At 32.7% G+C, this 16266-nt stretch overlaps 3 protein-coding genes across 3 annotated transcripts in view; all 3 read right to left on the reverse strand.

Annotated features, from left to right (window-relative positions):
* c11.1 (maestro heat like repeat family protein c11.1) overlaps positions 1 to 4758 on the reverse strand; it is a 71661-nt gene extending 66903 nt beyond the window's left edge. The window contains exon 1 of the mRNA XM_075302277.1: positions 4029 to 4758. Coding sequence (XP_075158392.1) covers positions 4029 to 4095 — 67 coding nt within the window. The 5' untranslated portion in view covers positions 4096 to 4758. The remainder of the gene's footprint in view (positions 1 to 4028) is intronic.
* Positions 4759 to 7470: 2712 nt separating this feature from the next.
* LOC142231643 (uncharacterized) lies at positions 7471 to 9338 on the reverse strand. The gene is made up of 4 exons (XM_075302279.1): positions 9105 to 9338; positions 8627 to 9044; positions 8438 to 8559; positions 7471 to 7998 (listed from the first exon to the last, which is right to left on the reverse strand). The coding sequence occupies exons 1-3, from the start codon at positions 9190 to 9192 to the stop codon at positions 8472 to 8474; spliced, it is 594 nt and encodes a 197-aa protein (XP_075158394.1). The 5' UTR covers positions 9193 to 9338; the 3' UTR covers positions 7471 to 7998; positions 8438 to 8471.
* A 5038-nt stretch (positions 9339 to 14376) lies between these two features.
* On the reverse strand, positions 14377 to 15358 carry c12.1 (spliceosome-associated protein CWC15). The gene is made up of 2 exons (XM_075302280.1): positions 15145 to 15358; positions 14377 to 15078 (listed from the first exon to the last, which is right to left on the reverse strand). Exons 1-2 carry the CDS (start codon positions 15273 to 15275, stop codon positions 14487 to 14489), a joined length of 723 nt encoding a protein of 240 aa, XP_075158395.1. The 5' UTR covers positions 15276 to 15358; the 3' UTR covers positions 14377 to 14486.
* Positions 15359 to 16266: the final 908 nt, after the last annotated feature.

Below are 16266 nucleotides of genomic sequence, written 5' to 3' on the forward strand. Positions count from 1 at the left end.
CGTGTGATTCGTGCGTGAATCACGTGAATCGTGAACGAAATCTGAAGCAACACTAGTGAATGTTCGTGAATGGGACTTAAACAAATATGTCGTGCGTGAGAAATAAAATCGTTTCGTGAATGTGTGTGAATAAAATTTCTAGAAAATCAAGCTCACAAAAAACAAGTTTTAATTCTTTAACTAAAATTAATTTAGCTGTCGAACTATATTCTATTCATGAATTTTGTTACCGTTGCTCATTCCCGGTTGGAAAATATCGTGAGTCTCGGGAATTTGTCGTGAGTCACGTGAATTGTCGTGAATTGTGCGAGAGCGTGAGATATTAAAAGTAAAAGAGTGTGACTGAAGTTTCACTCACGCACACACCTATACTTTGTATGCAAGGCGGACATATCTCCCAGTAATGTTGAAGAAATTTCTGAGAGTTTTAAAACTTTTTTAAGTGGTTTCGGAAATGATTTACTATCCGTCGCACATAATCATCCTAAAAGTAATATATTTAGAATAACATGGATCTGGAGAGGTCCTGGGTTCGCGTTAGTCCACTTTGGACTCTGTCCATAGGAGAAAGTCTCAAACCCCGGACAAAGGTCGTACACATTTACACTTTGGGTTAGTGTTAGCCCACTTTGGACTCTATCCATAGGAGAAAGCAGGGCTGTGGAGACGGAGTCGGAGTCGGAGTCTTGAAGTCGGAGTCTGAAGATTTTGCTGGAGTCGGAGTCGGAGTCGTAAAAATTTTGCTCGACTCCGACTCCGGCTAAACCAAATTTTTTAAAACACTTCACATTTTTGTAACTAAGCACGTTTTTACGCAAATTAGATTCCATTGCGTTATTCATTCGATCTATGTACAGCATGATTACAGCCAATTACGGCTATCTTTTTATGTTTCCTAGAATGTTAGACTAGCAGATGGGCTGTATCGATCCATTTTAATGCTCATATCAATCGAACAATCGAAATTATTTTTTTTATTTTATTTTAAGGCCATATACATATGTGGAATATTTACAGAAAATTTTTTCAAAGTTTTTTTTATAGAAAATTTTGTCAAAATGTTATTTCTATAAAAAGTTTTGTTCTATAAAAAATTTATTCAACATTTTATTACTATAGAAATATTTTTTCCTATAGAAATTTAGTCAAAATTTTATTTCTATAGAAAATTGAGTCAAAATTTTGTTTCTATAGAATATTTTGCAAAATTTTAGTTCTGTGGAAAATTTTGGAAAATTTTGTTTGTTACACAAACATTTTTTTCAAAATTTTATTTCTATTGATAATTTTATTTCTATAAAAATTTAAGTCAAAATTTTATTTCTATAGAAAATTTTGCCAAAATTTTATAGTAATAGATTTTTGTATTAAAAAATTTGGTCAAAATTTTATTTCTATATCAAATTTAGTCAAAATTTTATTTCTATAGAAAATTTAGTCAACATTTTGTTTCTATAGAATATTTTGCAAAATTTTATTTCTATAGAAAATTTTGCAAAATTTTCTTTGCTACACAATTTTTTTTAATTGTATTTCTATTGATAATTTTTTCAAACTTTTATTTCTATAAAAAATTTGCCAAATTTTATTTCTATAAAAATTTTATTCAAAATTTTATTTCTATATATTTGGTCAAAATTTGATTTCTATAGAAAATTTTACCAAAATTTTATTTCTATAGAAAATTTAGTCAAAATTTTGTTTCTGCAGAAAATAAAATTTTGCAACATTTTTTCCAGAATTGTATGCTCACAGATACTCACTTCTAAGTCGAAAACTTGTAGAAATGACTCAAATTTTCAAATTTTTCAATGAATGAATCATAAATGAATTTTTGCGAAATTGTCTAAACAATTATAAATATTTCCCAAATATTGCCCGGGATTTTGTAGAAGTCTGATTTGAGATTTTATCAAAATGTAGATCTAAATACAAAGTTGTGCAGAGTATATTATAATCGGCCCGCCTGACTTTAGACTTTCCTTGCATTTTTTGTTAAAATTGTGTTACGTCCCATAACGTTAGATTTAAATGTTAAGTACATAGATTTTGTAGAAGTATATACAATTTTGTCTAACTCGATTCAGATTCAAATTCATGCATATGGGAATATAAACCTTTATATAGCTCGCAACAAATTTAAAGGATTTGAGATAGTATCAATAATTTTGGTCCACAAATACATATACTGTTGGTATCTTCTCATATTATGATGGGTATTTATATCATTATTTTATTTATTAAACATTGCCCTAAACTTGAAATATAGAGTTCAATTGGCATCTAATGTGCAATTAAGACCTTTTTTTGCACACATAAATAAATACGATACTTTATATCGATCCACTTACGGTACCCCCACAATAGAACTACAAATTAGTGGTATTAAAATTAGATTTAGTTATATTACTCGGAGTCGACTCCGGAGTCGGACTCGGAGTCGAGCTGATGAAAAATGCTGGAGTCGGAGTCGGAGTCGAGCAATATTGGCTCGACTCCACAGCCCTGGGAGAAAGTCTCAAAACCCCGGTCGAAGGCCGTCCACCTCTCTACTTTGGGTTTGCGTTAGCCCACTTTGGGCACTGTCCATAGGAGAAAGTCTCAAACTCCGGCCGAAGCCCGGGGATCTTTACACCAATTTTCAAGGGTTTGTATCTCGAAAACTACGCTCTTCCGACAAAAATTGTACTTAATATTTTTTACTTTTTTTTACCAAAAATGCAACTGGATTCATTTCATAAAAAACTGCTGTAAGAATTAACAAAAAAGTAATGTACTGAGTTATTTTTATTTGTTTATTTATCTATTTATTTATTTAATTAATTATTATTTTATTATTTCTTTATTTATTTATTTCTTCTGCCAAAATTAAATTTACTGTAGAGTTGGATTTTTTGTGTAAATAATTTTGTTCATCATTGTAAGTGCTTTAATTTTCATGTAAACCACAAATTCCATCCCGAATAAGCCTCTACTAAACAGCTATCGTATCGTTTTAAACATATCGCAGAATAGATTTATGAGCTGCCTTTAGACGATTTTTGCTTCTTATATCCGTTTTTATAAAAAGTTCACTGCCATATAGCAATATATGGATAAGATATGTCTTTGCCAGGAACACACGAATATGAAGAGGCATGTAGTGTTGGGTTTGGTATAATGCTCGTTTTTCCAGTGGCAGACAAAATCGAAAACTAGGCTTTTCCGACAATTTTTTTACTTTACATTTTCGCTTTAAGATCCCTTCTCTTACACTCAAAAAACATTTGTTTGTTTTTTAACAACTTTTGATAAAGTAGATTTGTTCCAACGACCAGTACTCTATGTGATCCTGAAATACGGAATGACACTATACCTGACCTATTATATTTGTATTTTACAAGTGGAAACATCCTTAAATAAGGAAGGAATTATCCAAAGCATCAATTCGATAAGGTGTCTTTAAAATATCATAGTAAAGTTACCCTGAAATGATTGTATTTTCATCTGTGAAAGTGCACGTACCGGCTTTATTGTGAGTATAAAGAGTACTTATTTTTAATTTTCCCAATATGCATTCGAAAATCAATTTTAGCCTTTTAAAATAGAATAACAACCTATGGACAAGGTACACTACTAGGATGGTATAAATACGTAAAACGACCAAATCAATCGATATACAAATTCTCCCTGACCTACCATAATATTTTGAATTTCATCATATACATAAATGTTTAAACCGAAAACACAATATGCGTAAAGAGAAGAATGCGAAAATCCGAGAGAAAAAAAAAACAAACCACAAAGGAATACATAGGCTAGTGTGATGTGACAATATTCAAACAAAGGAACCTTTAAGCCGTTGCTTGTATGTAGACATGAAATGCATAAATTTTATTAGTGGTTCATTTTGCATAAGAAACTGGAATATGTGGTAGCTTATTTCCGATTTCGTCTTCACAAATTTATGAATAAAATTCCCCTACAATGTAAATATTTAGATGAAACAAAACAGAATAACCATTTAAGTAAGCAAAAAGTTCAATTACCTTCCAAAATTGATGGCTTATCAAGTGTTGGCGTTGCAACGCCTCCCCCTTTCTTTGGATGATCCATTCGCTTTGTTGAAGTTCGTGTTCGCTTCCACTTCTCCACTTTTTATGAGTACAACTAGCAATAATGACGTTTAAAAATTCACCAAATAAAATTTAAAAGGCGTTAACTAAATTTCACAATAATCACTCTTTTTTTTTGTTTTCTTGGATGTGGTTGTGTTTAATGAATTTAATTGCCTATATCGAGTAAAACCACGTAATTCGCAATTCAATATAAAGAAATAATTTTGCCCTGTACTTCAAGGGAAACCGACAGTTTGCACAAATATTTGTTAATATAATAAGGATTGTGTTGCAAAGAAAGGACTTTCGGCACTTTTATTTGTATAAAACGCTTGAAAAACCTCTGTATTTTCCGAATAAAATGAGTATAATGCGGAGGTACAACATTCGCGATGTCCACGAAATACACTGTACAAAGTTCTCGTATCAACTAGTCTTTTCTTCGACATCCACATCAGCTGGTTGGTGGGGTGGGAGTTTTTTTAGTTTGTATTCCGATTGGGATTTAAGAAATTAGCGTATTCTCAATGTTTTTGAGCTTAATTCAAAAGGATGTAAATAAAATTTCCATTTTTTAATATTGTAATGCAAGTTTGTAAGTATTGTAACCAATTGCAGAAATAAAATATTACACCGAAGAAGAAACAAATATAAAAAATAACGCTGATGACAACTGCAAATTGCCACAGAGAAATCAGCTGTTCTCTATAAACGCAAGTTGGCGCAGTTGTATAGTAACGTGCTCGTAACGACAACTACAAAGGAATAACTTATGCGCCGTTGTCATTATGAAAATCTTTGCTCACACTATGCTCAAAATCTTTTCAAGGTATAGAAAACGCCTTTCCTTTCCCAGTATAATTAGTAATGGCGATTAGCTGTTACACTTTATATTTTTCGTAACAATTACATTTGGTTACATATTAAAAAAAACAAGTATATACGGCCGTAAGTTCGGCCAGGCCGAATCTTATGTATCCTCCACCATGGATTGCGTAGGAACTTCTACTAAAGGCTGTCATCCACAATCGAATTACTTGGGTTGCGATAACACTTGCCGATGGCAAGGTATCGTAAAACTTTTTAACACTAGCTCCGTTCGAGAACCCCATAATTTTTGATAATTATCACAAATTTTTACTGGAAGTCGTTCGTTTACATCAAAAAGCCAGCAAAAGAGAGTCAGAGAGAGAGAAAAAATGACAGTTCTAGCTTAAATATTTTGCAAGTTTTTGCTAGAGATTTTTTCTCCAGTAAAATCTTGCAAAACCTACCATTTGTAAGAATCAGCTGTTCATTTTGTAAACAAGTTATTTAAAGATACACTCTTTTTGCTGTGGTCAATGTAAGTTTTAACAAAACTTGTAAGTACCAGTTATAAAACCCCGGACAAATGGAAATTACTACAGAACATTCGATTGGGGATGGTACCCACTCCATAGAAATGCAAGGTAAATACATTAGCTTTTTGAGTTATTACAAAGATAATTATACAAAATAATTAAAGGACCTGCAACTGCTGTGTTAGCCACCGTAATGCTTTTAATGGAATCATCATCATCGGAGAGTGAGGATGAGGAGAATGAAATTATTATACACATGTTAAGAAGGGAAAGCAACATCTTCCATAAAGGCATGGCTATATTCCAAGAAAAAAATAGGAGAAATTCGATCAAATCATATATAGAAGAAACAGTTCCAAAATATAATAACGTCGAATTTCGTTCCCACTTTCGAGTTTCACGAGAAATTTATGAATCGCTGACAAATCTCTTTTCCAAATGGCCCCACTATGAAATGCTTCGTTCCGATAAACGAATTCCAGCAAATGTTCAAGTTTTATGTTTTTTATGGTTTGCTGGTCATGAATCTTGCAGTTTTCGAGATCTGTCTGATCGATTCAATATGTCCCTTTCAACAATAAGCGCTATAATAAATAGGGTGTCTTTGTTTTTTAGCAGTTTGAGTCCAGAAATTATACGATGGCCGTCAGATGAAAAGAAGGAGGAATCATCTAAATACTTTGCAGAGAAATGTATGATACCAAAAGCTATAGGTAGAACTTTGTACAGTTTTGTTTTTAAATTATTAATCCAATGTTTCCAATTACAGGTTGTATTGATGGTACCCATGTAGTCATTGACCCACCAAAATCTGGAAAAGATGAATATATTGATAGAAAAGGGAACGTAACAGTTTGCTTACAGGGAATATGTGATGAACGCAATAATTTCATAAATGTATTTGTCGGATATCCTGGATCATGCCACGATAGTTGGGTTCTGAAGAATTCACCAATATATAACAAGTTACCGTCATATTGTGGAGGTTGGACATGTCTACAAGTTTAGACTTTCCTTAATTCTTTATTTTCAGATTATTATTTACTAGGTGATTCAGCATATCCTTGCAATAAATACATCATTACACCTTACAAGGACAACGGGCATCTTAGAAAGGCTCAAAAAGAGTTCAATATGAAACTGAGTACTGGTAGAATTAAAATTGAACACTCATTTGGAATACTAAAGCAACGATTCCGGCAGTTATACTACTGCAAATTGCGAGGAATGAGAAAACTTTGCCATTTTATAAGAGCCTGCTGTGTTCTTCATAACATTGCTAACGAAGATGGTATGCATTTTGAGCCAACTGCATTCCAGGAAGAGGAAGAAGATTTTATGGATGATTATCCAGATAACGACAACATTTCGCGTGGAGATGACGTGCGAAACGCAATATCAAAATCAATACAAGATGTACTTACTACAAAGAATTAATTTTAATTTATTTAACTTTTAATTATAGTTCTACATTTAAAAATATAGTAGGTAATCATATCGACTAGAGAATACAGCAATCCCTCGATTTACGTCGTTAAATTTTTTGTTTTATCTACCTTATATGAATATTGTTTTTAAGAACTCTGAATCCAAATCTGCATTTGTTTTTTTTTTTCTATCAGCTCGATTTTTCGAGATATACCGTTATGTTCAAAATTAAGACACTTCCGCTATATAAATTGGAATAACTTGAAAACAGTTCAACATATTAAATTAAAAAAATCAGAAAATCCCTAGCAATATTCTCTTTTAGCCGTCTTTACATTGTTTTTCAATTTTTCAAGTAGTTTTGGAGATATCGTTCAAGGAAAGACGGCTAAAAGAGAACATTGTTAGCGATTTTCTGATTTTTTAATTTAATATGTTGAACTGTTTTCAAGTTATTCCAATTTATGTAGCGAAAGTGCCTTAATTTTGGCCATAACGGTATATCTCGAAAAATCGAGCTGATAGAAAAAAATAAATGCAGATTTGGATTCAGGGACCTCAAATTACTAAAAATTCACTATAAATTTCAATAAAACGAGGGATTACTGTATTTATTTCACATAGAGTAATACTATTTATTTTTATAGAAAGAAACATTGTTTGCACTGTTAATTATTTTTTGTGAATATTTCTATTACAAAGACGAAATAGAAAAAAATAAAAAAATTCATTTACACTGAAAATTATTTTAAAACTATTTCATTTCACTAAATAAAACATATTTTGTAATTTTCATGTTGTATTTTAAATTTTAGAAATATGGTGAAAATACCAAATGTTCATTTTGGTTAACTAAACTGTAAGTTAGAAATTGATAAATTAAATATCTTGGAAGTATTGATAAACAAATTATTTTTTCAATATGTTCACTAGGGTTTCAAGCAAATCCACTTTCTTCTTCTCCAGAGCTTCTTTTCGTTCGGCACGTTCTTCTCTTTGTTTCATACTTTGTTCTAATGTTTGTTGTAGAATTGCATCACTCTCTTCTCTTTTTTTTGCATGTTCTTCAGACATGTCTATGAATTGTTGAAGGGCTGTTTTCCGTTTTCTTGATGATGAACTACATGGATCTTCGAAAAATATAAAAAATATTATAACATGAAAAACCTGGTTAAGTGGACCCAAGACTCAAGTCCGTATTGCTACGGGCTTGCTGGCATTGTGATCTATAAATCTACATCTAAATTGAGAAACAAATTAGTCCTGGACGGTATCGTTTTACTACCAATAAATATTACAATAGAATGATGACGCATTCAAAGAATATGTATCGACATTGAAATTTGTTATAGGATCACATTACACTCAAAATCTACATTTCAGATTTGAAATCTACTTTTTATAAGGCAAATGACAGTTGAATCTAGTAAAAGTGGATTTTGAAATTGTAATGTGAATGAGGTATTAGAATAAATAATAACAAAACGTCATTAACCGAATTATTTTCGAAATAGGACGATTTTTTCCGTGTAAGGCGTACCCTTAAAATTCCAAACGAAATTTTTGTACCTGTTTCAGTTATATTTGGGCCTTCTATGAGTTTTTAATCCGCCGAAGACACTTCCGCTTCACTGTCGAGTACAAAATCTGGATTTATAGACTTTTTTTCCTGCAAAAGATCGTCCAATTCGCTGCAAAACGAAAGGACATAATGGTATTAGATTCTTAACAAACATGTGCATGCATTTTTTAATTTACCTTTGATAAGGGCACGTCTGCCTATTCCGACCAGTCTTAGAGTTGTAAAGTTGTGTGCGTTTGTATTTCCGTTCCAAACTGAAATACTTGGTTTCCACTTGTTGAGAATTGAAATTGTATCCAAGTGAACACAATTCTTCTGAAATCTTTATCCACATTTGTTTTTTATTTTTTAGGCTGGCCGATTTTCCCACTTTTGGCCGTAATTCTTTCACTTTGGATATCAAAAATTTTACTGCTGGCTCAATCCACACGGACTTCCCGGTTCCTTCATCGTCGTTGGTGCAAGTGATGACTTCATTTTCAACGTGGAACTCTTGGTGGGGGTAAAGAAAGTCATCTTCACTCTGGGTGAAAACTACTTCCTCAAAACTATCACCAGCAATTTCGTCCACCACATTTTGCTGGTATTCCTCATCTGTAAAATGTCCGAAAGTTACATTTTCTTGAATTTATTTATTTCTTGTATCATACTTACCGAAAGAAATTCTTTTGTATGTTCCCGGTGAGCAAATTACGTCCAATTTTCTTTTATTCATTTTTCTTGGTTTACGTATTTGAAACATATAATACAATCACCTGATCTGTTTTATTTGCAAGTTTTTACTGGATGGCGTTCGCGTACTTTTTGTGGCAAGAGAGCAAAAACAAAGCAAAGAGAGTAAAAACGGTTTTTACTCTCTTGCTGGTTTTTACTGGATATTTTTTACTGGAAAAGTACGCGAACAAACCTACTGTCTTCTAAATTGTAAGTTAGCCCATACGGGGTATATATTAAACAAAAAAAGGCCGATTAAATACGTATATAATATAGTTTGACAAAATTTTCTATAGAAATGAAAACTTGACAAAATTTTCTATAGAAATAAAATTTTGACAAAATTTTCTATAGAAATAAAAACTTGACAAAATTTTCTATAGAAATAAAATGTTGACAAAATTTTCTATGGAAGTAAAATGTTGACAAAATTTTGTATAGAAATAAAATGTTGACAAAATTTTCTACATAAATAAATTTTTTACAAAATTTTCTATAAAAATAAAATTTTGACAAAACTTTCTATGGAAATAAAATTTTGACAAACATTTCTATAGAAATAAACGTTTGACAAAACTTTCTATAGAAATGAAATTTTCTATGGAAATAAAGTTTTGGTAGATTATTTTTGGCGATATGGACCAATTTTTGTGTAATAAGTCATCGGCTATATATAACTAAAGACCGATATTGACCAATTTTTACATGGCTGTTAGAGGCCATATATTGACAAAATGTACCAAATTTCAACCGCATCGGATGACGTTTGCTATATATAATTATGGACCGATATGGACCAATTTTTGCATGGTTGTTAGATACCATATACTAACACCATGTACCAAATTTCAACTGGATCGGATGAATTTCGCTCCTCCAAGAGGCTCCTGAGGTCAAATCTGGGGATCGGTTTATATGGGAGCTATATATAATTATAAACCGATATGGACCAATTTTTGCATGGTTATTAGAGACTATATACTAACACCACGTACTAAATTTCAATTGGATCGGATGAATTTTGCTCCTCCAAGAGGCTCCGGAGTTCAAATCTGGGGATCGGTTTATATGGGAGCTATATATAATTATGAACCGATATGAACCAATTTTTGCATGGTTGTTAGAGGCCGTATACTAACATCAGGTACCAAATTTCAACAGGATCGGATGAATTTTGCCCCTCCAAGAGGCTCCGGAGGTCAAATCTGGGGATCGGTTTATATGGGGGCTATATATAATTATGGACCGATATGGACCAATTTTTGCATGGTTTTTAGAGACCGTATACTAACATCAGGTACCACATTTCAACCGGATCGGATGAATTTTTCCCCTCCAAGAGGCTCCAGAGGTCAAATCTGGGGATCGGTTTATATTGGGGCTATATTTAATTATGGACCGACATGGACCAATTTTTGCAAGGGTGTTAGAGACCGTATACTAAGACCACGTACTAAATTTCAACCGGATCGGATGAATTTTGCTGCTCCGGGAGGCTCCCCAAGCCAAATTTGGGGATCGGTTTATATGGGGGCTATACGTAAACGTGGTCCGATATGGCCGATTTTCAATACCATCCGACCTACATCAATAACAACTACTTGTGCCAAGTTTCAAGTGGATAGCTTGTTTCGTTCGGAAGTTAGCGTGATTTCCACAGACGGACGGACAGCCGGACAGACGGACGGACGGACGGACATGCTTAGATCGACTCAGAATTTCACCACGACCCAGAATATATATACTTTATGGGGTCTTAGAGCAATATTTCGATGTGTTACAAACGGAATGACAAAGTTAATATACCCCCATCCTATGGTGGAGGGTATAATAAATAAAATAAAACTGCCAAAATTGTTTTTTGGATTTGGGGACACTTTCAGGTCGCACCATCAAGTGGTCGACTCAGAATTTCACCACGACCCAGAATATATATACTTTATGGGGTCTTAGAGCAATATTTCGATGTGTTACAAACGGAATGACAAAGTTAATATACCCCCATCCTATGGTGGAGGGTATAATAAATAAAATAAAACTGCCAAAATTGTTTTTTGGATTTGGGGACACTTTCAGGTCGCACCATCAAGTGGAAAACACGGATAGGCGCTATTTCAATTTTTTTTTTCTAATTTAATACAAACAAAAAAATAATATGTGTCTATTTGGAAAGAATTAAAAAATTAAAAATACCCAATAATCTTAATCTCAATTTGTTAAAAAAAAGACAAACACCACAAACATCCCAGCCGCTCCAATATCCACAACAGGTATGCTATTTTTTCTAGTGATGCTGATAAACAATGGTTTTATCCTTGATCGCTTTATTCCATTTTCAAAATCGAAAATTTTTCGCCATATACCTTCCACAATTTGAAGCGTAATGCAAATAATTTATAAGAAATCCAGCAAAAGCAATGCTCATCAAAACGCTCTTCTAAATGCTGTACAAAGTTTAATTGTATCCAAGTTAGATTACGGTTTAACGATTTATGGCAAAGCTCCTAAATCGTTATTAAATAAAATTAATCCAATGTATCACTCAGCAGTTAGAATTGCTTTGGGAGCTTTAAGATCAACCCGAATAAAAAACTTGCTTGCTCAATCTGGCATGTGTACTTTGAAAGAGCGATTCAACAAACTTTTAGTTAACTTAATCACCCAAATCAAGTTTCCCTCAGAAGCACATCTTATTAAACGTATATCATCTATACAAATTTTATCTACCCTAAAACGACCATCCTCCTTATTTCTAGCCATGAAGCTAGCTACAAAATCGGGCATAGATCCCAAACCACATAAAGCTTATTTCCCCACTGAACCACCATGGAATTTAAACAAAAAGGTTTTCGTTGTAAACCTTATCGACTTGGGGAAAAAATACACACCTCTTGTGCAATTCTGCTCCTTATTCAAAGAAATTTCTTCTTCCTTGCAAATAAAAAATGGAACTTATTGTTCACAGATGGCTCTAAAACACAAACTGCAACTGCTTGTGCAGTGATTAACTATAAACTTCAAACAGATTTCATGGCTATCCTGGATGAAAATACGTCAATCTTCACCGCCGAATCAGCCGCTATATATTGGACACTTAACAAATACAAAAACTTACGTGGAAAATTTATATTATGTTCAGATTCGCAATCAGCGATCAAGGCAATTCAAAATATTAAAAATCGCAGTGTCATAGTATCAAAAATAAGGGACATATTAATTAAATACCATACAAAATTTAAAATAATGTGGATCCCGGGACACGTGGTTATCTTAGTAAATACATTAGTGGACGAAGCAGCAAAATTTGCCTCAAATGCACCCATCTTACGATATATTGTACCCAACCGGAATGACTTGAAAAGACTTGCCTATGAATACCTAAAGCAACAAGAAAACTTAGAATGGGATGACTACGAACACTACTACAAACAATTTAACACATATAAAACTACACCAATTTTCCCTAATTCAGTATCTAGATTATGGATTTAAAAATTCATACGTCTTCGACTTGGCCACACCTCGCTAACCCACCAACATATCTTCAATAGTAAACCTGCGGAATTGTGTCCTGCGTGCGGCTTGCAGCAAGTGGACATTAAACACATCGTTTTCAGTTGTACCAAGATAATCGAAGCTCAACTTACAATTTTTGGCTCACAATGCCTCTCTGATCTTCTAAAGACAACAACACCAGTTAATATCCAAAATGTTCACAAAATTTTAACACATTGTAATATATGGCATCTTATTTAATTACATATCAATATGTTAATATAAATTTAGGTCGAAAACCTTAGTTGTTAGTGCCTTCATTTTTTTTGTATTTAGTTTCATAATTTATTATGATTTTAAATAAACATATAATAATAATAATAAAAATAATAATTTATAAAAAGCTGTTTACTTCTTGGTGTTTCACAAAATATCAGAATGACTCTCCTAACAATAAGGACGGCAAAATACTTAAAACATTTTATGCTACATTACCCCATTACAGTTGACGATTGTTATAGTGTCACTTAAGGGTCTATGGAAGCGATGGGGATAAAATCGAACTTTGAAATGCTGGCAGTGAGGGATAATTTCTAACTCATAATATACGATCGTTATAGTGTTACTTAAGAGAGTCTACGGTAATTATGGATATAAAATTGAAGTTTGAAATGTTGGCATGAAATACGGAGAACCTTTCAGAAGTGAACACACACGGTCTCCTAAATCTTGTCCAAATTTAGGAGATGTCCACTTTTCAGAGTTCAGAGTGAATTCATTGTAATTCAAATCATGAAATATGGACCTAATTAACCAAAATCCGAGCCCTATAATTGAATTAAATGCTTATAAGGCCCGAAATTGTTTCAAATCAATCAAAAAACACGAGATGTAGTAATACACATTTTTATTTCCTGAAACAAAATCAATAATATTAGAAATTTCAATGAAAATAAAAATATATAATAGATATTTATTTATTTATTTATTGAATTATAATGAAAACTTAAGATCCTGAAAACTGTGTAGGAGAGCAAATTTTATTTCCACAAAAATTAAAATTAAATATAATCGTCAGATATATGTATCTGCTAATCCTGAAACAAGGAAATCAATCAAGTCTCTTTTTGAGTATCACAATAAAAAGTACAGTAAATTCAGCAACTTTCGTGAGACTTTTGCTGTACTATCATATTAAAATTAACCTCTCATTTTTGGTAAAATTGTAGGCGACTGTGGATGACCTCCACTTCTGAGAGGTTCAGTAACCAAATTTGAGAATTTTTACTGTATGTTTCTATACAATACACTTACGCTAAAACTATGAAATTTTATCGTGGATATAGAAATCGAATAAAAAATATCTTTTCTTTTTACACTTTTCCTCTTTACAATTACTTTTAATAAAAATAATCTTTAATAAAATAAAAATGTTGACATTGTTTTTAAATCGAGGAAATCTCCTATACGAAATCTTCTTTACAAAAATGTGTTTTTATGAAATTTTGGCCAATTGCTCCACAAAAACAAATTTCAATAAGCTATGATTTTAGATATTGATTAAATTAAAAAAAATGTCTAATAATGTCAATTTTAATAACTTCATTATTGTAGCGAAATATTTCGATTCATTAAGAAATCTTCTGTCCCAATTTAATTTTAAAAGCGATTGATCTTGTTATTTTAGTTAGCAATTTAAGAATGCGTAACACAGAGGTTTTGGTCAAATCAGTGAATTTTATATTTTATTAAAAATCTTAATATCTATAATCAATAGTTAAGTTGTACTATTATGTGCCAATGAAAATTGACCTTCGACACTCCGCCTTACTTAATATACTTTTCCATGAACTTTTTGTGAAATTCGCTACGTAGTGAGTCATTAATGAAATGTGTCTTCTTTTCTGGTTCTGTACGGGCACAATTCTTAAAAACCACATCATCGTCCCATCGTCGTTTAACTTTTAAATCTGCCACAGCTTTACTGGCCGTTGCTGCTGATCCAGCGGCATAATTTATTAAAGGATTTCCCGATAGAATATTTTCCATGCGAATACGTTCTTCTTCTTGTTTTTTCTCTTGTTCCTTGCGTGCAGCTTCTTGAAGACGCTCCTGTTTGATTTTATTCAATTCAGCTAACAATGTGGCAGTGTCATCTTCATCATCGGATTCAGAGTCACTATCGGAACTGTCATTGTCTACAGGATCGTCGGCATCTAAATTTGCTGGAGCAGGTGGTGCATCAAGTTTTGGTCTTTTACTGCTACTTGGTGTGCTGCTAGCCGAGTTGTTAGCCTCGATGGCTTTTCGGACTATGGAAGGTAGATTTTTGTTGGGACGAGATTCACGTTCACGTTCTTCCAAATCTTTGCGGAAATCACGGCTACGCAATTCTTCGGAAGTTCCCTGGCCAGGCTCTCTGTAAAAGGGTAAGAATTTGTGGATTAGGAAAATTATGTGTGCTTTGTTTGTTGTTGGTACCAACCTGTATTTCAGCTTTGTGTGGCCTGGCAAATCTCTGCTTGAGTACTGTTTGCTCAATGCACTCAAATCCTTTTCCCCTTTACCACTGCCACCGCGAGCAGGGTCAAAAGTTGGTCTGGCTGCTGTAGTCATGTTGTTTTATTTGAGAAAATTATTTCTCTAAAAATATACAATGGAACGTTTAAGGAATAGTGCTGTTAAAATACGACGCACTTAGGTATTCGGTATTTCAGTGTTACAACAGTGTTGCCATTACTTCAAATGAATTTTCCCCACAATGAACAACTTGATAAAATGCATATGCTTAAATTTTCATAGATTTGAAAATAATTGTTCAAACAAAGTTGTCTGCATATATATCTTGTACAAATAAATGTATAGTGAATTGAAGGCGGCGTTATGTTCTGTTTCCACAGCGAATCCCATGCTAAAGCTAAACTGCCACTCGGTTTCCTTGCGATATACGACTTTTCTAATCCAGAGAAATGTTTGTTTTCACCTACATTTTGATTATTTATAAAAATAGCCCTTGAAATATAATTGATTTTTATTGGGAAAACTGAATGTAGTACAAGGCATATTAAAGAGGTAAAGTCATGCAATCAGGTGACTAATATCGACATTCATCTTGTCAAAGGCTTTGTTTACGTTTAGTAGGTTTGTTTACATACTTTGTGTACATAAATATTACTATACAACAACACTACACATACAAAAAATGTCAACTTAAGTGACCTGCCATTTTAGTTTGACTTTCTAAATATCATGGGGTGTACACACGTTTGCTCGTGACTTTACCTTTAATTAATATGCCTTGAATGTAGTACAAGTTTGTGAATTCAGTTTTTATTTTTGAATTAACTGTGGCAACACTGTTCGGAAGCGTTTTGGGTAATTTATTTTCGTAACAGGGTGGGTCATATGAGACTCATATTCATGTGAGTTATAAACACAAGATGTTTCGGAAATAATTTATTCCAATAACGGTAACTACAATTTTAAACGAAAATACTTTTCCACTTTTCCCACGAAAACGAAACGAAGAATTCTACCAAAAATAGTAAATTTTTTGCTGTTTGGTAGATTGGTAGAATTCTTGATGTTTTGGTAGATTGTCCAAAAT

The sequence above is a fragment of the Haematobia irritans genome, chromosome 3 (genome assembly GCF_050003625.1).
Source record: "Haematobia irritans isolate KBUSLIRL chromosome 3, ASM5000362v1, whole genome shotgun sequence".
Lineage (NCBI taxonomy): Eukaryota > Metazoa > Arthropoda > Insecta > Diptera > Muscidae > Haematobia > Haematobia irritans.

Excerpts from the sequence above, each read along its gene's own strand:
- LOC142231643 (XM_075302279.1), bottom strand. The coding sequence starts at position 9,192 with ATGTTTCAAATACGTAAACCAAGAAAAATGAATAAAAGAAAATTGGAC. Across the intron at positions 9,045-9,104 it reads ATACAAAAGAATTTCTTTCG|ATGAGGAATACCAGCAAAAT; the intron begins GTAAGTATGATA and ends GACATTTTACAG. Across the intron at positions 8,560-8,626 it reads CAGACGTGCCCTTATCAAAG|CGAATTGGACGATCTTTTGC; the intron begins GTAAATTAAAAA and ends TTCGTTTTGCAG.
- c12.1 (XM_075302280.1), bottom strand. The coding sequence starts at position 15,275 with ATGACTACAGCAGCCAGACCAACTTTTGACCCTGCTCGCGGTGGCAGT. Across the intron at positions 15,079-15,144 it reads CACACAAAGCTGAAATACAG|AGAGCCTGGCCAGGGAACTT; the intron begins GTTGGTACCAAC and ends ACCCTTTTACAG.